At 65.1% G+C, this 21,626-nt stretch overlaps 3 protein-coding genes across 3 annotated transcripts; 1 reads left to right on the top strand and 2 right to left on the bottom strand.

The window, feature by feature from the left end:
• Nucleotides 1-781: 781 nt before the first annotated feature.
• Nucleotides 782-4,707, bottom strand: LOC309583333 (tubulin alpha-1B chain). Its single transcript, XM_082298970.1, has 4 exons — nucleotides 4,639-4,707; nucleotides 2,843-3,065; nucleotides 2,599-2,747; nucleotides 782-1,818 (listed from the first exon to the last, which is right to left on the bottom strand). Exons 1-4 carry the CDS (start codon nucleotides 4,639-4,641, stop codon nucleotides 838-840), a joined length of 1,356 nt encoding a protein of 451 aa, XP_082155096.1. The 5' UTR covers nucleotides 4,642-4,707; the 3' UTR covers nucleotides 782-837.
• A 3,504-nt stretch (nucleotides 4,708-8,211) lies between these two features.
• LOC309583346 (tubulin alpha-1A chain) lies at nucleotides 8,212-12,084 on the bottom strand (the record flags this gene model as incomplete). The annotated part of the gene is made up of 4 exons (XM_082298987.1): nucleotides 11,979-12,084; nucleotides 10,065-10,287; nucleotides 9,834-9,982; nucleotides 8,212-9,192 (listed from the first exon to the last, which is right to left on the bottom strand). Exons 1-4 carry the CDS (start codon nucleotides 11,979-11,981, stop codon nucleotides 8,212-8,214), a joined length of 1,356 nt encoding a protein of 451 aa, XP_082155113.1. The 5' UTR covers nucleotides 11,982-12,084.
• Nucleotides 12,085-18,443: 6,359 nt separating this feature from the next.
• LOC309583318 (tubulin alpha-1C chain) lies at nucleotides 18,444-20,733 on the top strand (the record flags this gene model as incomplete). Its single annotated transcript, XM_082298950.1, has 3 exons — nucleotides 18,444-18,672; nucleotides 18,755-18,903; nucleotides 19,759-20,733. Exons 1-3 carry the CDS (start codon nucleotides 18,552-18,554, stop codon nucleotides 20,731-20,733), a joined length of 1,245 nt encoding a protein of 414 aa, XP_082155076.1. The 5' UTR covers nucleotides 18,444-18,551.
• Nucleotides 20,734-21,626: the final 893 nt, after the last annotated feature.

The following is a 21,626-nucleotide window of genomic DNA, read 5'->3' on the forward strand; positions in this document are numbered from 1 at the left end:
CCGCCGGGACCAGCCCAGCGCCGCCGTGGGTGGCCCCGCCCCTCGCCGTGGCCCCGCCCCCGCTCCGCTACAATGTATCCGCTCCCCCGCGGCCCGAATGGGGCCCGGCCGGCCCCGCCCCCTGCCGCCCATTGGCTCCGAGGCTTGAATGAGGCGAAGCTCATTGGACGGAGCGCGGCGCGGCGCGCGCTGATAGGCTGAGCCCGCCCGCCGCTCCCACGGGCCAGCGGCCCCTGCGCAGCCCCCGGATTTAGGGGCAGGGATGGAGCTAATCCTGGGACACGGCTAATCCCGGGCGCGTTAATCCCGGAGAGCCGCGGGGGGCGGGCAGGGCTGGGCTCCCGAGCGCTGAGGGCACGGGGAAGGGCATGGCCCCCCCTGGCCATGGGGGGGATCAAAACCAGCTCATGATGGAGCCCAGCAGGAGCCGGGGTGAGGCCCCACCCTGTGGCACCCAGGGATGTGGGGTCTTCACCCCCCTCAGCTAGCAGAGCAGGGAAGGGCTGGCCAGCTCGGGTAGCAGCAGTACCATGCCAGCTGCCTCACTGGGCACAGACAATAGGGACAGTCTGTTCCCATGGGATGGGGCCAGCCAGCCCGGGCGAGAGCCGGCGCTGACACAGAGGGTTTGTATCCGACACAGTGTAGCTTCTCTTAAAGCCTTTTATTCACAGACACGGTACAGACACATGGAAAATCTGCATGATCACATCCGAGAGGGCAGCGTACCCCCTGGCCGAGCCCACGGGGCCAAACCCCACCCAGTGCACAAGGAAGCTCAAGTGTTTGAAGCAGACATTTCGTGGACATGCGACAGCGACAGAAGGAACCCAGCGTTTAGTATTCCTCCCCTTCCTCCTCTCCCTCCCCTTCCACTGAATCCACCCCCACCTCCTCATAATCCTTCTCCAGGGCAGCCATATCCTCACGGGCCTCCGAGAACTCCCCCTCCTCCATGCCCTCCCCCACGTACCAGTGCACGAACGCCCGCTTCGCGTACATCAGGTCAAACTTGTGGTCCAGGCGGGCCCAGGCCTCGGCGATGGCCGTGGTGTTGCTCAGCATGCACACGGCGCGCTGCACCTTGGCCAGGTCTCCCCCGGGCACCACCGTGGGCGGCTGGTAGTTGATGCCCACCTTGAAACCAGTGGGGCACCAGTCCACAAACTGGATGCTACGCTTGGTCTTGATGGTGGCGATGGCGGCGTTGACATCCTTGGGCACCACGTCCCCGCGGTACAGCAGGCAGCACGCCATGTACTTGCCGTGCCGCGGGTCACACTTGACCATCTGGTTGGCCGGCTCAAAGCAGGCGTTGGTGATCTCGGCCACCGAGAGCTGCTCGTGATAAGCCTTCTCAGCAGAGATGACGGGGGCATAGGTGGCCAGCGGGAAGTGGATGCGGGGGTACGGCACCAGGTTGGTCTGGAATTCTGTCAGGTCGACGTTCAGGGCTCCGTCAAAGCGCAGGGAGGCCGTGATGGAGGAAACGATCTGGCTGATGAGGCGGTTGAGGTTGGTGTAGGTGGGACGCTCGATGTCCAGGTTGCGGCGGCAGATGTCGTAGATGGCCTCGTTGTCCACCATGAAGGCACAGTCGGAGTGCTCCAGGGTGGTGTGGGTGGTGAGGATGGAGTTGTAGGGCTCCACCACGGCCGTGGAGACCTGCGGGGCTGGGTAGATGGAGAACTCCAGCTTGGACTTCTTGCCGTAGTCGACAGAGAGCCGCTCCATCAGCAGGGAGGTGAAGCCAGAGCCGGTGCCACCGCCAAAGCTGTGGAACACCAGGAAGCCCTGCAGCCCTGTGCACTGGTCAGCCTGCAAGGAGGGAAGAGGAAAACAAGACCAAACTGTCAGAAATGCTGAACTTCAGCTGCTACTGACTTACCCAGGAAGGCACAAATATTTCCCAAGGATCTCAGGCTTTTGGGGCACCTCTGCCAGCTCTGCTTCCAGCCACAGCACTTTGTGACTCAGCATGACCTGCCCTCAGGGAAAGGGACCCCTTCCTGCAGGGATTTGAGGACACTCAGCTGCTTCCTCCTACAACCCTGGCAATCTGATTGAGGGAAGGGGGAATCCACTAGAGCTGGCCTAGCAAGAGTTAAACACTCGGCACAGCTGCTCATAAGCAGTTGGTCAAGCAGGATCAGAGTCCAGATCAAGGAAAACCTCACATGACCTTAAAAAAGGGATGAAGTAAGGTTTTCCCTGGGACAGAAATGACCCAGAATCCCTTTGCACCATTGGTACATGCCATGCTCAGGGTGCAGGGCCCTGAGAAAAGGGATTCAGCCCAAGAGGAAAGGAAGGGGCTGAAGCTGATTGCCACTTAGAGGATCCAGACCCCATAGGGAGCCAGGATGTGCTGCAGGCTAACACCTGACTCACAACAAATCATCCAGACCCTGGAGGCACAACCTGGGCCATCCAGGTCCCAGCAGGAAGGCAGCAGGTTCCTCCTGGGACAGCTCCACCCTCTGCCCCAAAGGGCTGATGGGCTGAGAAGGACCTGCCCAGGGACACCTGGGGCTTCCCTTTGTCCCCACATCCCCCGCGGGGATGGACCCACCCCACGAGACCCCACAGGACACTCACCAGCTTGCGAATACGGTCAAGGACCAGGTCGATGATCTCCTTGCCGATGGTGTAGTGCCCGCGGGCGTAGTTGTTGGCCGCATCCTCCTTGCCCGTGATCAGCTGCTCGGGGTGGAAGAGCTGCCGGTACGTCCCCGTGCGCACCTCGTCTGCGGGGAGAGCCCCGGGCCCCGTTAGCACCCAGCGCCCGCTCCCAGCGCCCGCTCCCCGCGCCCGCCCCGCCGGCCGCCCCCCGTGCGCTCACCGATCACCGTGGGCTCCAGGTCCACAAAGACGGCCCGGGGCACGTGCTTGCCGGCGCCCGTCTCGCTGAAGAAGGTGTTGAAGGAGTCGTCCCCCCCGCCGATGGTCTTGTCGCTGGGCATCTGCCCATCGGGCTGGATGCCGTGCTCCAGGCAGTACAGCTCCCAGCAGGCATTGCCGATCTGCACGCCCGCTTGGCCCACGTGGATGGAGATGCACTCGCGCTGCGGGGGCACACGGCACCGGCTCACCCCTTTTGTCCCACCTCAGCCCCCACCGGGCTGGCACCGAGCTGGGAAGGGTCCCTCCCCAAGGCTGGATGGGGCCAGATCCTGCCCAGATGCACCTACTGTGCTCAGCTCTGGTGGTTCCGTTTTTCTCCACCCCCAGGAGCTGAGACTCTGCACCAGTTGGTGCCCTTCACCCTACACACCCCACAGAGCCAGGAATTCGGGTTCCCCAAGGTTATTGCTGGCCCCCCCTATTCCCAGTCCCCCCCGCCCCCCATCCCTGGCTCATATGTTGACAGGGACACTTCGCCTTCCTCCCCAGCTGGCTGCCTATTACCCTCCTTTCCCGGTTCAGGGACACCCCTACAGCCCAGGGAACCCCTCTTTTCTCCAGTGCAGGGTGTGCTCAGCTCCGAGGGTCCCATCCTTTCCCTCCCAGGAGCTGGAACCCTGGCTGCTGGGGATGAAGAGATCTCCCAGGGGCTCAAGCTCAGCACCCCCAAACCCCAGTTGCGCCCTAGTGCCACCCAGGATCCGACATGGGAGCTGTAGGGTGACACCCGTGTTTGGGGACAGACTGGAGCCACCTGTGGGCAGAGCCCTGGGGGTCCCGCCACCCCGCAGCCGCCACCATCTGCTCCCAAATGGCGCCCAGGGAGGACATTTTCCAGCCCGGCAGCCTGGGCAGGGCGAGGTCGGGAGGAGGAGGAGGAGGAAGAGGAGGAGGAGGAGGAGGAAGCTCAGCGCAGCAGCGGGGCCGAGACTGCACCAGCTGACCCGAAACCGCGGGGATGGGCCGATGGCGTCACCCCCGGGGGGTCGCGCACATTCCCGGCCGCTCCCCGCCCCGAGCCACCTGCTCCCGCGCGTTCCTCTCGCCCGGGGCGGGGGCAGTCCCGGCTTTGGGGGAGATCTGGAGCCGAGGGCGGCCCGCCTGAGTCCCCCCAGGAACCGCAGAGCGGGACCAGCCTCACGGGCTCTAGTGGGTACCGGGGGGGTGGGCAGAGAACAGCGAACCTCGTGCTCCAGGGAGGGGTGAGACTGGGGGGATCCAGGGCTGGATTTAGGGGGGATCCAGGGCCGGATTTAGGGGGGGAAGGGTGACTATGCGGGAGGGGCGGGGCTGTGCCCCTGGCGAGGGGCGGGGCTGTGCCCCCGCCGCGCGCCTTCCCGCGCGCGGGAACGGTAACGGTCGGGCTGACCCCGCCCCCACCGGTGGGCTACCGGAGACCACGTGCGGCCACCCCAGGAGTGCTGTGACCCCCCCTCCTCAGTGCACCAAGGACCTCACCCTCTGTCCCTATTTAACACCCCCAGCCCTGCTCTACTCACCCACCGCTTCTACTGTAGCCCCCATCCCCTCCTAACTTTCCGTGTCGGTCCCCCCCACCCTTATAACCCTCAGCCCTATTTCCCGGCCCCGGAGTCTCTCTCCTCGCCACTCCATCCCCCTCCTCTCGTACGCACCCATTCTCCCCTAATCCCCCTAGATCCAGCCCTTCTCCCCCTCTACCGTGCCATGCTCCGGGCCCGTTCCCCCTCAATTTCTCCCGCCCCATTCCCTCACCATGGCTGCGGCTTGGTTACTCGTCCCGACAAGCAAGGAATCGACGCAAGTACCAGCTACCGCCGCCCCCGGGCGCCCCCCTATATACCGGCCGGGGGGCGGGCCGAGCGCCCCCGCCCCGCACTCCTATTGGTAGCTGCGCCCGTCCATCCGTGCGTTCGCACCGCTGATTGGCTGGAACGCATTGCGCGCTCCGCCTCCTCCGCCCTCCGTGCTGCGGGGCTGAAGGGGGGGGGGCTCTCCCGCCGCGGGGTGCAGCCCCCCTCCGCCTCCCCCCCCCGGTTTGCGAAGGACCCCCCGTGCGGGGAGTGCGGGGTACTGGGGGTCTGACCCTCCCGCGGTCCTCAGCTTCCCCCCGGTGCTGCGTTTGCCGCGTAGGATTGGGGGGGCACAGCCGCTCCCGCCCGCCCCCCCCCCCAGCGCCGCCCCTCCCGCCCGGTGCGGCTCCGCTGCGGAAGAAAACTGCGACATGGGGGGGGCGACACGTGCTGCCGCGCCCGGTATCGTCGTTCCCCCCCCCGTCCCCAGGTTGTTAATCGGCTTCTACGGACGGACCCCCACGCCCCATCTGCACCGCCCGGCCCCCCCGCCCCGGCTCATTTGCACCCCGCGGGTCCCTCCCGGACCATCTGCAGCCTGCGCAACCCCCCCTCCCCCCAGCACTCCCCGGCCCATCTGCACCCCTCAGCACCCCCCAATTCCATCTGCACCCCCCGGCCCCTCCCAGCCCATCTGCACCCCTGGATCGCACTGCGATGGGGGGGTCCGGGCTCTCCTGCGGGGTCTGCACACTGGTGGGGTGGACCCCGCTTTTCGGGGTGGGGTTTGTCTCAGCCATGTCCGCAGCATGGGGGGGACTCCCCACACCCCTTCTGCCTTCTATGGGGACCACCGTGATGGCCATAAAACAGGGGACGTGCTGGGGTCCCACTGTACCCCCCGAACCTGGAGCAGCTCCCTGCCCGGCTGTGAGGCCACGGAGAGCACCGCGGGGAGCCAAGGGGGGGCCATCACCAGCCCCCATCTAATCCCCGCAGCTATTTGCACCCAGTAATCCGCCTTCCTGTTTTGCCAAGAGCTTTGCGGAAAACCCAGCGGCCCCTTCGGCAGCACACGCTGCCAGAGCCCCCCCCCCCGCATCCCCTCCCGCCCCACCGGAGCCACCCCACGCCGGGGTCACCGTCCAGCCGAGACCACGCCGGGGTGGCGGGGCTGGCGCGGCAGCATCCTCCGCAGCTGCACTGCAGCGGTGACGTGGCTCCCCGCCATTTGCCTCGCCAGCCGCGTGGCCACATGGCCGCTCCGGCCCCGCCGGTCCCACCGGGAAGGAAGGGGCTGCTCCCCCCCTCTCCTCAGCCTGCCCGCTCCAGGCTCCCACCCCGCTCTCAGTGTGGGGGTCGCGGATGGCACTTGGGGGGGTCACAGCTCGGTTCTGAGCGACGTCAGAAGAGCTGCTCCCGGTTCTGTTCGTTGGTGTTTATGGAATGGGTGTTCCGGGGGGGTCGTTACCCCCCTCTCCCTCCCCCCTTCCAGATTCCCTGCACATCACATCACCTCTGGAATGGTGTTACAGTAGTGTTTTGGGTCGCTCAAAGGATCCCCGGCAAAAGCAGGTTTAACGTTAAAGTGAAAGTGCGACAGAATTCACTGGCAACTTCCCTCTATAACTCACTTAATAGTGAAAGCCAACAGAGGAAAATGGGGCTAAAAATTTAAAATCGATCAATGTAAAAACTAAAATTGACCAAAAATGACCTAAGGGAAGGCTGGGGGTGGGAAAAGAGTGAGAAAGACAAAATGGAATAATGGAGATCCTCCCTCTGAGTCAGAAGGGGCAGAGTGGAGCCCCCGCCCCATTGTCAAACTGAGCCCTGGGCTTGGCCAACAGTTTAAGCCTAAAGGTTTAACAGCAGTTAAACTTAATCCAGAGCTTAATTTAAATAATTTAACAACCGATTCATATAGAATTTACTCTAGGCACAATAGTAAGTCACAGGCCTATTTTATTTATGAATCTAAAGTGCTTAAGAATCTGAGAGCAACATTCCTGGCACATTTGCTATAGAATATTCACCCTTATACACACACTTACCTGAAGAGCACGTACAGGTATAAACACCTGTGAAAAATCCACCTTGAATTCAGTATTGACATCAGTGCATTTGTGTCTTCTCAACAGGCCAAGGGTTGAGCCCCGAGATCTGGGGGATCAGCCCAAGCTCTGTTCATCCTCCGAGAATCCCAAACTCGTGAGCTTGCTGTCCCTGAGAGTTGTCCTGCCTGCTGTGGGCCGGGTGAACTCAGGGGGTCTCACTCAGGACCTGCTGGTTATAACATTGCAAGTGTTGGCTTGAGACATCCTAATTTCCTCTCCTGGCTACAATGTATATCAGGAACTGCCTTTGAAAGTTCGGTAACAAACCTGTTGTCAGGCTTGGATTGTTCTTCAGGTAAGAAAAATTAGTTCCCAAGGCCGTTCCTTAAAATCAAGGAGTTGGTTTGACAGCACAAGTTCCTGGGAGCCAACAGCATTGCTGATGGACTCAAGAGGAGCTTGGCCCAGGTGCTGCTCATCCAGGCCTGGCCTGAGCTCACAGTGCAGCCCAAAGAGGGAGGGGGACACCACACAAATGAGGGTCCCAGGCCCCCCCTCAACTACAGCAGCAGCTCGAGTTTCACTCCACGTTCAACTTCCCCTTCGTTATTTATCCCTGCATGGAGCCGTGAGGGATAAGGTAAAAGGATAGGAAAGGGAGGGTAAAGGCTTCCCTCATTCAGGGGGGTCACTACCACATTTCCCCCTCCCCCCCACCAGTGACTGGGGCCAACAGGGCCAACTCCTCATCCCTGCAAGAAGAGCCAGAGGGATTTAAGGACACGCTGCAGTTGGTGTTGGGGGAGCCTTGTGTATCCCCCAGACACGCAGCTGGATGAAGGGAGCCCTCTCAGCCCCAGCACTCCCACCTGTGGTGGGCAGAGCATCCCCTCCCCACCCCCAGGGCAATGCAGCCCCTCCCCTGCCCAGGAACAGGAGGTAGCAGAGATACCAAAGACTTCTGCCAGACTGGGGGGCTTCAGGGATCTCCAGCCCACCCAGAGGAGTTAAGGCTGCCAATGTGCTCACTTGGCTCCTGGTCTTAAGAAAACCCAACCCTCTCCATTTCCCCAGCCCTTGGGGTGGGGGCACAACACCAAGCCCAGCAGGATGACGAGGGAGCATGGGTTTGGGAGGGTCTGCAGGGTGCTGAGCTCACCACAACCCCCAGCACACACTCAGGGAGAGGGTGGAGACCCTGGGTACAAGCAGGGACTGCAGGGCTGTGTCATGTGCTGGTGAGGAAAACATCAAAGCCAGGGAGGGACATCGCCAAAGGGAGTGAAGACACCAGAGTCAGGGTAAGACAGGGAATGCTTTTTATTCAGACCCACAGGAGAGGACGGGTGGGTCCGTCACAGACTTTTCCATTGAAGCACAGACCATTGACAGGACAGACCGCGGCGCACACACTGCTACAGACCCCGCGGGGTCTTCAACTAGTTTATGTTCCCTGTTCGAGCAGCACCCTTGTGAGTTTAGTATTCCTCCCCTTCCTCCTCTCCCTCCCCTTCCACTGAATCCACCCCCACCTCCTCATAATCCTTCTCCAGGGCAGCCATATCCTCACGGGCCTCCGAGAACTCCCCCTCCTCCATGCCCTCCCCCACGTACCAGTGCACGAACGCCCGCTTCGCGTACATCAGGTCAAACTTGTGGTCCAGGCGGGCCCAGGCCTCGGCGATGGCCGTGGTGTTGCTCAGCATGCACACGGCACGCTGCACCTTGGCCAGGTCTCCCCCGGGCACCACCGTGGGCGGCTGGTAGTTGATGCCCACCTTGAAACCAGTGGGGCACCAGTCCACAAACTGGATGGTGCGCTTGGTCTTGATGGTGGCGATGGCGGCATTGACATCCTTGGGCACCACGTCCCCGCGGTACAGCAGGCAGCACGCCATGTACTTGCCGTGCCGCGGGTCACACTTGACCATCTGGTTGGCCGGCTCGAAGCAGGCATTGGTGATCTCGGCCACCGAGAGCTGCTCGTGATAAGCCTTCTCAGCAGAGATGACAGGGGCGTAGGTGGCCAGCGGGAAGTGGATGCGGGGGTACGGCACCAGGTTGGTCTGGAATTCTGTCAGGTCGACGTTCAGGGCTCCGTCAAAGCGCAGGGAGGCCGTGATGGAGGACACAATCTGGCCTATCAACCTGTTGAGGTTGGTGTAGGTGGGACGCTCGATGTCCAGGTTGCGGCGGCAGATGTCGTAGATGGCCTCGTTGTCCACCATGAAGGCACAGTCGGAGTGCTCCAGGGTGGTGTGGGTGGTGAGGATGGAGTTGTAGGGCTCCACCACGGCCGTGGAGACCTGCGGGGCTGGGTAGATGGAGAACTCCAGCTTGGACTTCTTGCCGTAGTCGACAGAGAGCCGCTCCATCAGCAGGGAGGTGAAGCCAGAGCCGGTGCCACCGCCAAAGCTGTGGAACACCAGGAAGCCCTGCAGCCCTGTGCACTGGTCAGCCTGCAAGGAGAGACAAGGTGGGGGGGGGGGGGGGGGGGGGCATGTTTACTCCAAGCAGCAGAAGTTACTCCTTCCTCTCTGTGGCCTCGCAAGGACATTTGGGGGCTTTCCGGCAGCAGAGCCAGAGTCAGCAAGGGAAGGGGGGGACAACAGGGTGGCACTGAGTCCTTCTGTTACCCACTGACTCATGGTGAATCACCCAGGGAAGCTGCCTGGCCTCTGGGGTGGGACAGTGGTCAGGGGCACCTCGAAATGCAGAACTGCCACCGGCTCAGTGGCAAAATGGGAACAAGTTTGACCACTGGGGACTGTCACGGCCACATGGCTCTGGCAGGGACCGGCTCGGGGCTGCCCGTCCCCAGCGCATGCAGCTGGACTCGGCCACGTCAGGAGCCAAGTGGAAACAAAGAGGGAATTGCCGAGCTCAGCACCGGTGGCGCCCGGGGGCTGCGGCGCTGTGGAGCGGCTCCAGCTCCAGCTGCGCCGCGTCCCACTGCCGGCCAATGGCAGCCACTGCACAACAGGATTACCATTAATTAATAAATTAAAACTAAACCCAACCCAGCGAGTCTGGAGAGGGGAGAGCGAGACAGAATGGAGGCTTTGTCCTCGCTCGCCATCTGCACCCCCCGTGCCCCTACCAGCTTGCGGATGCGGTCGAGGACCAGGTCGATGATCTCCTTGCCGATGGTGTAGTGCCCGCGGGCGTAGTTGTTGGCCGCATCCTCCTTGCCCGTGATCAGCTGCTCGGGGTGGAAGAGCTGCCGGTACGTCCCCGTGCGCACCTCGTCTGCGGGGAGAGCCCCGGGCCCCGTTAGCACCCAGCGCCCGCTCCCCGCGCCCGCCCCGCCGGCCGCCCCCCGTGCGCTCACCGATCACCGTGGGCTCCAGGTCCACAAAGACGGCCCGGGGCACGTGCTTGCCGGCGCCCGTCTCGCTGAAGAAGGTGTTGAAGGAGTCGTCCCCCCCGCCGATGGTCTTGTCGCTGGGCATCTGCCCATCGGGCTGGATGCCGTGCTCCAGGCAGTACAGCTCCCAGCAGGCATTGCCGATCTGCACGCCCGCTTGGCCCACGTGGATGGAGATGCACTCGCGCTGCGGGGGCACACGGCACCGGCTCACCCCCTTTGTCCCCTCTTTGTCCCAGCCCAGCCCCCACCGGGCTGGCACTGAGCTGGGAAGGGTCCCTCCCCAAGGCTGGATGGGGCCAGATCCTGCCCAGACCCCATTGCAGGGAGTGCTCAGTTCTGGGAGTCACATCCTGCCGGCGCACGGCACCGGCTCACCCCTTTTGTCCCCCTCCCCAGCTGTGGCAGCAGCCCAACACTGTCTCGGCTGTCACCGAGCTGGGATGGGCCCCTCCCCAAGGCTGGATGGGGCCAGATCCTGCCCGGACACACCCATTGTTCAGGGCCTGGAGGTGCACCCAGCGCAGAGGGTCCCATCCTGTCATGTCTCCCTCACCCCTGGCACCCTGCCTGTTGGGGGATGGGCAGCTCAGCACTTGTGGCTCATCCTGCCCTGAGGGACTGGGACTGGCTCATGGTGAGACAGGGAGCCCCCGGGATCCCACCCTGCCCCGGTGAGACCCAGCAAAGCCCCAGAGTGGCTCAACACCGGGGACTCCTCCTGCCCACCCGGGTCCCAGTTGAAGCAAGGCCACACCCAGTGCGGGACTGGGGTGGTCCCATCCTGCCGTGCTTCAACCTCTGGTGCGGGATGGGGTGCTCAGCACCGGGGGGGCCCATTCCGTCCTGCTCACCCGGCACCGGGGACCCTTTCTGCCCCGTTAAACCGGGGCCACGCCCACCGCGGGCTGAGCGCAAAGCACCGGGGCGAGGGGGGGGGGAAAGGGGGTCTGTCCTGCTCGGTTTAACGGGAGCCACGCCCAGTGATAGACCGGGGCTCGGTACCGAAAGATGGGGGGCTCGATCCTCACCCTTTCAATCGGTGCCACGCCCAGTAAGGGCTTAGCCCCGGGGACATATCCTGCCCGGTTTAATGGGAGCCACGTCTGGTTCAGGCTCGGGGTTCGGTCCCGGGGAACCATCCTGTCGGGTTTAACCATAGCCACACCCGACAGGAGCTCAGTACTGCGTCCCAGGGTCCCATCCTGCCCTGTTTAACGGGAGCCACGCCCGGTGCACGGTCCCGGGGTCCCATCTTGCCCGGTTTAATGGGAGCCACGCCCGGTGCGGTACCGTGGATCAGCGCCAGGGAGCCATCCTGCCCGGTTTAACGGGAGCCACGCCCTAGAGAAGCTCAGTGCGGGTCCCGGGGGTCTCATCCTGCTTGGTTTAACGGGAGCCACGCCCTATGGAAGCTTAGTGCTAAGTCCTGGGGGTCCCATCCTACCCGGTTTAACGGGAGCCACGCCCGCTGGGGGCTCGGAGGTCGGTCCCGGGGGAGGCAGAAAGACCCTTCCAGGCCCATTTAACGGGAGGTACACTCGGGGCTGGGTCCCGGGCGACACATTTTACTCGGTGTAACGGGAGCCACGCCCGGTGCGGGATGAGTCCCGGCGCCGATGGGCGGGGGAGGGGGACAAGGAGCCCCGGGAATGGAGATCAGGGGGGTTGGGGACCAGGGACAACGGCGAGACGGGGGCCGGGGGGAGGGATGAAAACCGGAGACTATGACGGGAGGGTGGGGATTGGGATCGGGGAAAACCACGGGTCCGGGGGGTGGGAGGGATGGGACCGGCGGGAATGGGAACGGGGAACCACGGGACGAGGGATTATGGGGATAGGGAGAAGAGAGATCCCGACCCCCCCGCGCCCCCTCACCATGGCGGCGGTCGGTCCGGGGCGGTCTCACAGCCCGACGCTGAGGCGGTCGATGTAAGAGGCGCGGCGGAGCGCGGGGCTCGGTGCGGGCCTTTATAGCGGCGGCGGGGCGGGGCGGGCGGCGGGGCCGGGGGGGCGGCGGGGCCGGCGGCGGCGGAGGCCATTGGTCGCCCGGAATGAGGTAATGCCCCCCCGCAGCCGCAGACAAAGGCCGGGCGGTGCGGGAGGGGGGCCCGGGGGCTGCGGCGGCCACGGCCCGGCCCCGCCGCCGGAGGGGCCCCGGCTGTGTCCTTGGCACCGTCCCTGCCACGCCCCGGTCCCCGGTCTTGGCTGAGCCAGCGGTCACGCTCGGGTCCCCATCCCACGGTCCCCATCCCCCCGCGGCCTCTATCCCCCAAATCCCGCCGTTCTTCCCGATCCCGTTCCCCCACTGCCCGGAAAGGGTCTCTTGGTCCCGGGGCTCCCGTTACACTGCGTAGGACCACGCCCTGGTCCCCATCCCCGGTGGTGCAGCCCTCCCCTTGTCTGGTCACTGCCCCAGCTCCCAGTTATCCTCGGCCACACCCTAGTCCCTGTCCCCAGCCATCCTGGTGTTCCCATCCCTTGTCACACTCCGGACCCCATTCCCAGTGAGCCACGCCCTGGTCCCCATCCTCAGGGACACTGCTCTCATCCCTGGCCAAACCCCTGTCCCCATGCCCAGGGACGATGTCCCCATCCCTGGCCGTGCCACAGTGCCCTGGTTGTCAGCCACGTCGTCCCTGCCATGGCCCTGTGCCTATCCCGGCCCTTTCCCTGCCGTGCCCAGCCCTTCCAGCGCCTCTTTGTCTGCTCGGGCAGTGGGAACCAGCGCTGCGGGGCCCAGCCGGGGGGACAAAGAGTCATCCCCCCGGGCAGCTGGGGACGAGCACGGCCGGGGGGTGAGGGACAGTGGGAGGACACGGGACAAAAGCCCCCAGGGCAGTTTTGGGCTGGGGGCTCAGACCAAGCGGCAGCTGCTGTGCGGCAGCTGGTGGTTGGGATGCAGCTGGGACACTGGGACACGCGTCCCCTGGCCACCCTTCCATCTGCTGCAGCCGCTGCGCAGCCCCCTCGAGCCACCAGCCCCACAGCCCTGGGGTGTCTCCGTCCTGGGGGGCTTCCCTCTCCTGTTTGTTCCTGCAAAGCCCAGAGACGCTGGGGGTTGTCTCCCCAAGGCAGGAGGGGCTGGGGGGCTCAGTCCCTTCGGAGGAGTCACCCCACACCACATGCACGGCCCCAGCTGCTGCAGGTGGAGCTGCCAAGACATTCCCCCTGCTGAGAAATCACTTTTTGTCTTCTGGTGTTTCCCACATTATGCAGATTTCTGGGCAGATCCAAGGTTCCCATGTCCCTGCTGCCAACCTCATGTCCCCACCACCATCCCCATGTCCCCACTGCCAGCTCCATGTCCCCACTGCCAGCCCCATGCCGCTGCTGGCGCCCTGTTTTTGGGGTGCTGCTGGAGGTGCAGGGCTGCAGACAAAGAGGGGATGGGATTTGGGCATCGCCCACCAGAACAAAGGACCAGGTGGCCCCGGCTTTGCTGAGTGGAGAAAAAACAAGAGATTTGGCTCCCACCAGGCTGGTCCCCATGGCAAATGGGTGTTTCGAGGCACCTTCACCCCAAAGCAGTTCAGCCCCCAGCCCTCACCCCACTGTAGGTCTATCCATGCATAGGAAATGCCTCCTTCCTTTGTCTCCCTACAATCCCAAGTGCTCGACACCAGTGTGGGGTCTGTCAGGGTGTCCCCATTGTGTCCCCAAGGCTAGGGCTTTTGGGAGCTCACAGCAGCCCCCTGACTCGGGGACTGCTCTCCAAGCTAAGGAGGGTCCCCACCCATCCTATTGCCCTGAGCTGTGGGCAGGGGGTGCCTCATAGGGCGGGGCATGACTCAGCCCCAGTGGGTGATGTGGGCTGTAGGGTGAGGGGCACTGGGTGCTGCAGTCCCACCGGTGCCCCCCTGCCCCCTCCCATCTCCTCAGATATGGGCGACCACACGTCCTGCACCGACCGCTGCCAGGCAACTGGTGGGGTTGCTAGGAGACCGGTTGCTAGGAAATGGGCTGGGACCCCCCTCACATCCCCCTTCCCCAACATCCATCCCGGGGCCTGGTGGGCGGGGGGTTGCTGGCAGAGAAGGCTGGGTTCCCACCACCGCCTGGCCTTATTGTCACAGTGGGGACACCATCCCTGGGACCCTCACTGCCTCACCCTGCTCTGCTGTGGGTGAGGCACCATCCTTGGGACCCCCAGTGCCTGACCCTGCTGTGCTGGGGGTGGGGCACCATCCCCTGGACCCCCAGTGCCTGATCCCTGTGCTGTGCCAAGGGGGGGTACAAAGGCCCTGGGGTCCCCCAGTGCCCACCCTGCCATGGAGGTCACCAGCCCTGAGCCCCCCCAATATCCAGCCCTAGTGTGTGCTGGTGTGGGGGGGTCTGGCACAGCTCCCAGCCCCCCCCACCCTGTCCTTCCCATTCGTCTGTGCTCTGTTGATTGTTGGTAGCAACGCGGTGGCTCCTGGTGACGGTTGCTGTCCCCCTCTGCCATGTCCACTGCTCTGGTGCCACTGGGTGGGACAGACCCTGGACCCCCCCGGGGTCCCCCCTGTCTGCACAGAGTCCCCATGGCTGCCCTCACCCGGGCTGGGCAACTCGGGGGTTCTCAGAGCTGGCATCTCATCCTGCGTGGGCTGATTTCCTGGCTGCTGGACTCCTGCCCGTGGCACAGCCGAGATTCCCAGCCTCCCCCAGTCTGGGCCCTTCCTGGGCATCCCAAATTGGTGACCTCGAACCCCATGACCGGGACACGCCATCCCAAGGGATCGACGGGTCTCAGCCCCATCAGGGGCTGCCATGGCTCAGGGCTGACATCCCAGACACAGGCTGCTGCTAAATTTAGCCTGTTTTCCCGCAGAACCCAGCTCTGTCTGTCTGTCTGTCCGTCTGCTGCCACCATCGATGTGACAGGTTCATTCAGATGGAGAGACAGGGCAGCTCGGGGGGCGGGGGGAGGTGGTGGGGGGGACGCTCCTCTCCGGGGTGCCGGATGAGGCCGTGGTGTGGTGGAGGGGGCTCCGCCGCCTCTCTGCTGACCCAGGGTGGCACGGGGGGGCTGGACCCGCGGAGGGGTGGCACCCATCCCTGCCCGCGCCCCCGCCCCACTCGGAGGGCAGAGGGAAAGACCCTCCAACCCCAGCACTGGGGGCAGCGGGGTGACCGCATTCCCTGTGGCAGGAAGCAGGGCGGTGTCACCGGTGTTCCCGCAGCCTGGGTGTCCGGATGCCCCCTCCCGCCCCCCTCCGCAACCCCTCCCGCTCCCTCCCGGCTCTGCGGGAGCCACAACAAAAGGGAGACTCAGCCCCGGGAGGGGAGGCACTGCGGGGGGCAGGGGAAGGCGCAGGGGGGCAGCCGTGGGGTGCGGGGGGCTGCGGGCGCGCTGCCCGTGGGGAGGGGGCTGCGGCACCGCCTGCGTGCGGGGCTGTTCCGCAATGCGGCAAAGCCGGGAATAAAGGAGCGGGGCGGCGGAGGGGTGGGGGTGAGGTGGGAGAGACCCTACTGTCGGGGGGGTGCGCGCTCGGCCCGGCCCCCCTAAAGCATCCCCTGACCCCCAGCAGGGCCCCGGAACCGGGCGTGGTGGGGTCTCGGAGGGCTCTGGTGGCATCGGGGGATCAAGAGAGGGCATTGCTGGGACGGCGGCCACCCCGGCCCTGGGCGTGTGGCAGCACCGAGGATGTGCCCAGGGAGACACCGGGGTGCTCAGGCAGGGGAGGGACGCTGAGGTGCCCAGGGTGTGAGGGGACACAGAGTGCCCAGGAAGTGGGGGGGACATCGAGGTACCCAGGGAAGGGGGGGACATGCTGAGGTACCCAGGGTGTGAGGGGACCTTGGGGGTGCTCAGTGAGTGGGGGAGACGCTGAGGGTGCTCAGGGGCGGGGGGGGACACTGAGGTGCCCAGGATGTGAGGGGACACTGAGGGTGCTCAGGGGCGGGGGGGACACTGAGGTGCCCAGGATGTGAGGGGATATGGGGGTGCCCAGGGATTGGCGGGACATCACGGTGCCCGTGGACTGTCTCGGGGGCCGACCTCATGTCCCCATGCTGTCCCAAACCCCCCTCTGGCCTTTGGAACGCGACTCCCACTCTCTTCAAACCAACCCAGAGTGGGGGAGGCAGGGTGGGACAGGGCACTGCACCCCGGGGGTGGGCGTGGGATGCTCTCCCGGCCCCGTCCGTCCTGCCCCACAGGAACTGCCCCACGTGGGTTCCCCCGGGGAGCAGCCCCGGGGCTGGCAGGGAACAGGGCGGCGGCGGGCACAGGAGCCGGCGCGACGGGAGCCCGCGGGGCTTCCCACGGGAACGAGACCGGGATGGGGACGAGAGTGCGCAGAGGGATTACCGGACCCCTGAGGCCTCCAGCCCAGGCGGGGCCGGGGCGCTCCCTGGGCAGATGCAGCACCTGAGGCTGCGGCCGGGGGATTCAAAGACCCCTCCTGCCGCCGACTGAGCCCCCCGCCACAATACCGCAAAGTCCCCCGCCTCTAAAGCCCTTCGTAAAGCCCCCCATAAGCCCCCTCACCCCAATATTCCCCCGAGCCCGCTGCCGCTAATACCCTCCGACCCTTCTGAGCCCCACAATCGCCCCCTGTCTGCCCGTCCAGAGCCCCCCCCAACCCTCGGGACCCCCAACCCTCCGTCCCTCTGTCCCCGCCTCTTTCCCCACCCTTAACCACGCCCATTCCACACTGACCACGCCCCATTCCCCGCCCCCACCCCGCCTCCCGCCCACCACATTCCACTCCGCTGACGTCACCGCCCACCCACCCTCGCCGACTTTCGAACCGGCCAATCAGAGTCGAGGCGGGGCGGGGAGGGCGTGGCCAGGGCGCCGCGTGGCCCCGGAGGGGCGGGGCAAAGCCTCACAGGCTCCTCCCCCTTTCCCCGCCCCCAGCAAGCCCCGCCCCCCGGGGTATATCTCGGGGGCCCTACGGGGCGACCCCCGCCTCCCTCCTCGACGGCTTCGTAACGGTTCGGGCAGCGAGCGGCCATGGTGAGGGGTGGGGGCGTGGTGGGGTCGTGAGGGGGTACCGCGTGGGCTGGGACCCCCTGGGAGTGCGGGACCCCCAGAGCAGCGCGGGGGGGCTGAGAGGTGGGGGCGTGCTGGGTCCCCCCCATGTCCCCAGCAGCACGTGGGGCTGTGGTCTGGAGGGGCTGGGAGCTCCTCGCGTGTTCAGGACGCCCCGTGGGGTTGCCGAGTTCTTGCTCGTCCCGGGCAGGACCTGAGGTGGGGGTGCGTGTGTCCCCCGCAGCCGTGGAGTTCCCCCAGCCGGGGGTCGCTGCCCGAGGTGCTTCCACCCTCGGGCTGTGCCGATCCCCCCTGGGCTCCCTGCCAGATGCGTGGGGACACGCCAACTGGCACTGTGTGTCCTGGGCTCCCACGCGGGTCGTGAACACATCCCCACAGCCCCCCACGAGAGAGTAACATCCCGCGAGGGGCTGTGGGAGCGCCGAGGGAAACCCCCGTGCCACCCTCTCCCGGCTCTGCTCGCCGGGACACGCGTGGGAGTGAGTCATGGCGGCGTGGGGCGATGGCGGAGGGGCAGATCCCACGCTCTCAGCATGGCCCGGGCACAACCAGGAGCGGCTGCCGCGGGGAAAGTCCTCGCGGTGACCGGAGTTTGCTTTTGTCCCGGATGGAGCTGGCTGCCTGCCGGGCGCCCAGAACCGCGGTTCAGGGCTGCGACGGCACCGGGACAGTCTGGGGTTGTGCAAGGGGCTGGTGGAGAAGAGAGAGGCTCCACATTCCGTGACGTCTAGGGCTGCCCCCGAACGGGGAAGTGATGGGCAGCACCCTGGGGAGGGGGCTGGAGTGTCCCTGTCCCTGTGTGATCCGTGGGTAGAGGGGACTGGGAATGGTGGGGACCGGGAATAACCCTGGGGAATCCCAATTCCCGGCTGGCAGAGGGGTGGTGGCATGAATGGCGCCAACCGGTGCAGGGTCCCACCTCCCTGGGGGGCGAGGATGGGACTCCCAGAGCTGAGCACCCCCTGTGTCCCTGGTACCCCTAGAGCTGTGCACACTGGTAGCTCCAGTCTGTCCCCAAACACGGGGGTCGCTCCATACTTCCCTCCTCAGCTCCTGGGTGTCTCCAGCAGGAGTTTGGGATGATGCTGGGTCAGCCCTGCGCGAGCCAGGGCACAACCGGGGTTTGGGGGGAGGGGCTGAGCTTGTCCCCCCACAGCGTTACCGCTCCGTCCCTCTATGGGGAAGGTCTCACGTCCCGGTGGGGAGGGACAGGATGTGACCCCCAGAACTGAGCACTCCCTGCAATGGGGTCTGGGCAGGATCTGGCCCCATCCAGCCTTGGGGAGGGACCCTTCCCAGCTCGGTGCCAGTCCGGTGGGGGCTGAGGTGGGACAAAAGGGGTGAGCCGGTGCCGTGTGCCCCCGCAGCGCGAGTGCATCTCCATCCACGTGGGCCAAGCGGGCGTGCAGATCGGCAATGCCTGCTGGGAGCTGTACTGCCTGGAGCACGGCATCCAGCCCGATGGGCAGATGCCCAGCGACAAGACCATCGGCGGGGGGGACGACTCCTTCAACACCTTCTTCAGCGAGACGGGCGCCGGCAAGCACGTGCCCCGGGCCGTCTTTGTGGACCTGGAGCCCACGGTGATCGGTGAGCGCACGGGGGGCGGCCGGCGGGGCGGGCGCGGGGAGCGGGCGCTGGGTGCTAACGGGGCCCGGGACTCTCCCCGCAGACGAGGTGCGCACGGGGACGTACCGGCAGCTCTTCCACCCCGAGCAGCTGATCACGGGCAAGGAGGATGCGGCCAACAACTACGCCCGCGGGCACTACACCATCGGCAAGGAGATCATCGACCTGGTCCTTGACCGTATTCGCAAGCTGGTGAGTGTCCTGTGGGGTCTCGTGGGGTGGGTCCATCCCCGCGGGGGATGTGGGGACAAAGGGAAGCCCCAGGTGTCCCTGGGCAGGTCCTTCTCAGCCCATCAGCCCTTTGGGGCAGAGGGTGGAGCTGTCCCAGGAGGGACCTGCTGCCCCTATCCCAGCCCAATGCTGAGCCTTGCCAAGGAGAGGAGGGTGGGAAGCCCCATGGCCAGGGCAGAGGGAGGCAGGACAGATGGTTTGTGTGCTGGTGCAGCACTGGTTTGACTGGTGTGGCTGCCCAGGCTCTTTGAACCTCTTGTTCCCACGCTGGGGCTGGCGCCGGGGTGGCCGGACCTGCTGTGCTGTCGGCTCTGCTCGGGGAGCTCCTGGCACATCAAAGGCTGAGCTGGCTGCCCGTGGGCTCCTGTGGGAGAAGCTCCTGCTGCACCCTCTTGGAAAAAGAGGGGGTGAAGCCATGGTTGACTCTGGGTTGACCCAGAGCCTGCTGGGGTGTCTCCCAGGAGCTGGGAGATCCACCGTGAGTCAGTGTCCAACATGTAAGGCCAGGGCTGCCTTGTCTCCCACCCTGGTAGTTTCTGCTCTGCTGCTGGAACACCCTGATAATGTCCTCATGTGGGCACACAGAGGAGCAACTTCTGCTGCCTGGAATAAACTTGTCTCTACTGAGTGTCCCCAAATCCCTGCAGGCAGGGGTCCCTTTCCCTGGACCTGGTCATACTCAATCATGGGGCCTGAGATCTTGGGACAAATATTTGCTGCCCTGTGAGGAATTTGTACCTTCCTGGGTAAGTCAGTAGCAGCTGAAGTTCAGCATTTCTGACAGTTTGGTCTTGTTTTCCTCTTCCCTCCTTGCAGGCTGACCAGTGCACAGGGCTGCAGGGCTTCCTGGTGTTCCACAGCTTTGGCGGTGGCACCGGCTCTGGCTTCACCTCCCTGCTGATGGAGCGGCTCTCTGTCGACTACGGCAAGAAGTCCAAGCTGGAGTTCTCCATCTACCCAGCCCCGCAGGTCTCCACGGCCGTGGTGGAGCCCTACAACTCCATCCTCACCACCCACACCACCCTGGAGCACTCCGACTGTGCCTTCATGGTGGACAACGAGGCCATCTACGACATCTGCCGCCGCAACCTGGACATCGAGCGTCCCACCTACACCAACCTGAACCGCCTCATCAGCCAGATTGTGTCCTCCATCACGGCCTCCCTGCGCTTTGACGGAGCCCTGAACGTCGACCTGACAGAATTCCAGACCAACCTGGTGCCGTACCCCCGCATCCACTTCCCGCTGGCCACCTATGCCCCTGTCATCTCTGCTGAGAAGGCTTATCACGAGCAGCTGACGGTGGCCGAGATCACCAACGCCTGCTTCGAGCCGGCCAACCAGATGGTCAAGTGTGACCCGCGGCACGGCAAGTACATGGCGTGCTGCCTGCTGTACCGCGGGGACGTGGTGCCCAAGGATGTCAACGCCGCCATCGCCACCATCAAGACCAAGCGCACCATCCAGTTTGTGGACTGGTGCCCCACTGGTTTCAAGGTGGGCATCAACTACCAGCCACCCACGGTGGTGCCCGGGGGAGACCTGGCCAAGGTGCAGCGCGCCGTGTGCATGCTGAGCAACACCACGGCCATCGCCGAGGCCTGGGCCCGCCTGGACCACAAGTTTGACCTGATGTACGCGAAGCGGGCGTTCGTGCACTGGTACGTGGGGGAGGGCATGGAGGAGGGGGAGTTCTCGGAGGCCCGTGAGGATATGGCTGCCCTGGAGAAGGATTATGAGGAGGTGGGGGCCGACAGCATGGAGGGCGATGAGGAGGGGGAGGAATACTAGTGCCTTGTCTCTTGTGTTACACTGTGGTGCTGTTCATTAAAATGGCTCTTTCCACTGCTGCCTCGTTCATTGTGCTGGGACAATCTGCCTTGTGGTGACCTGGGGGGACGTCCCGGGGAGGGGGGGGCCTCAGCTGGGCTGATTGCCCGGCACTGCTGCCAGCTGGCACGGGGGCTGTGCTGGAAGAGCCTGGGGGGTTGTGTGGGGTCGGGGTCCCTGTCTGGGTCCTGTGCTATGAGTTGGCAGTGCCCTGCTGGGCTGTCTGCAGTAGTGGGGGGGGTCGTGTCCTTCTCACCATTCTGCTGGCCCTGGGGTCACCAGGTGGGGGGGAGACCCCTGAGAGCTCCCAGTGTCTGGGTGGGACCCAGCCCTGGTGCAGACGGGCTGGACGTGGTGTTACACTGCTGCTGGCACGGAGCCGCTCTCGTTTCTCTGCAGAGCTGGGAAGGGGTCCTGGGCGGGGGGGACCCTCCCCACAGCCTGTGGGCAGGGCACCGACTCCTTCCCGTAAGTGCCGCACTAGCTGCCCGGAAAGGGGGGGCGAGGCGGGGTTGCAGAGCCCACGGTCCAGCGCTGCCCCGCGCATGGCAGCTCCCGCAGAGCCGAGTCACGGCGGCCCCGACAGAAAAGGAGCGGGGTGGATGACAGGGTCCCCCCTCCCTGGGAGCCGAGCAGCCCGGGCAGAACGGGACCCAGCTCAGATGGGTGCTCTCCCTGACCCCTGCAGTCCCCGGTCCCTCTCTGCATCCCGGCTGGGGGGGCTGTACCCCCACGCTACCTGGGGGGACCCCATAAGGGGGTCTGACCGAGTAGGGGGGTCCTGTGTCCCCCGGGCACCCTCGGCCCCTCTCCCCCCTGCCCCTGGTGCTACTGGGCTCCTCTGCCTGCACCGC

This window comes from Coloeus monedula, assembly GCF_965178545.1.
Source record: "Coloeus monedula genome assembly, chromosome: 30".
NCBI classification, from domain to species: Eukaryota; Metazoa; Chordata; class Aves; order Passeriformes; family Corvidae; genus Coloeus; species Coloeus monedula.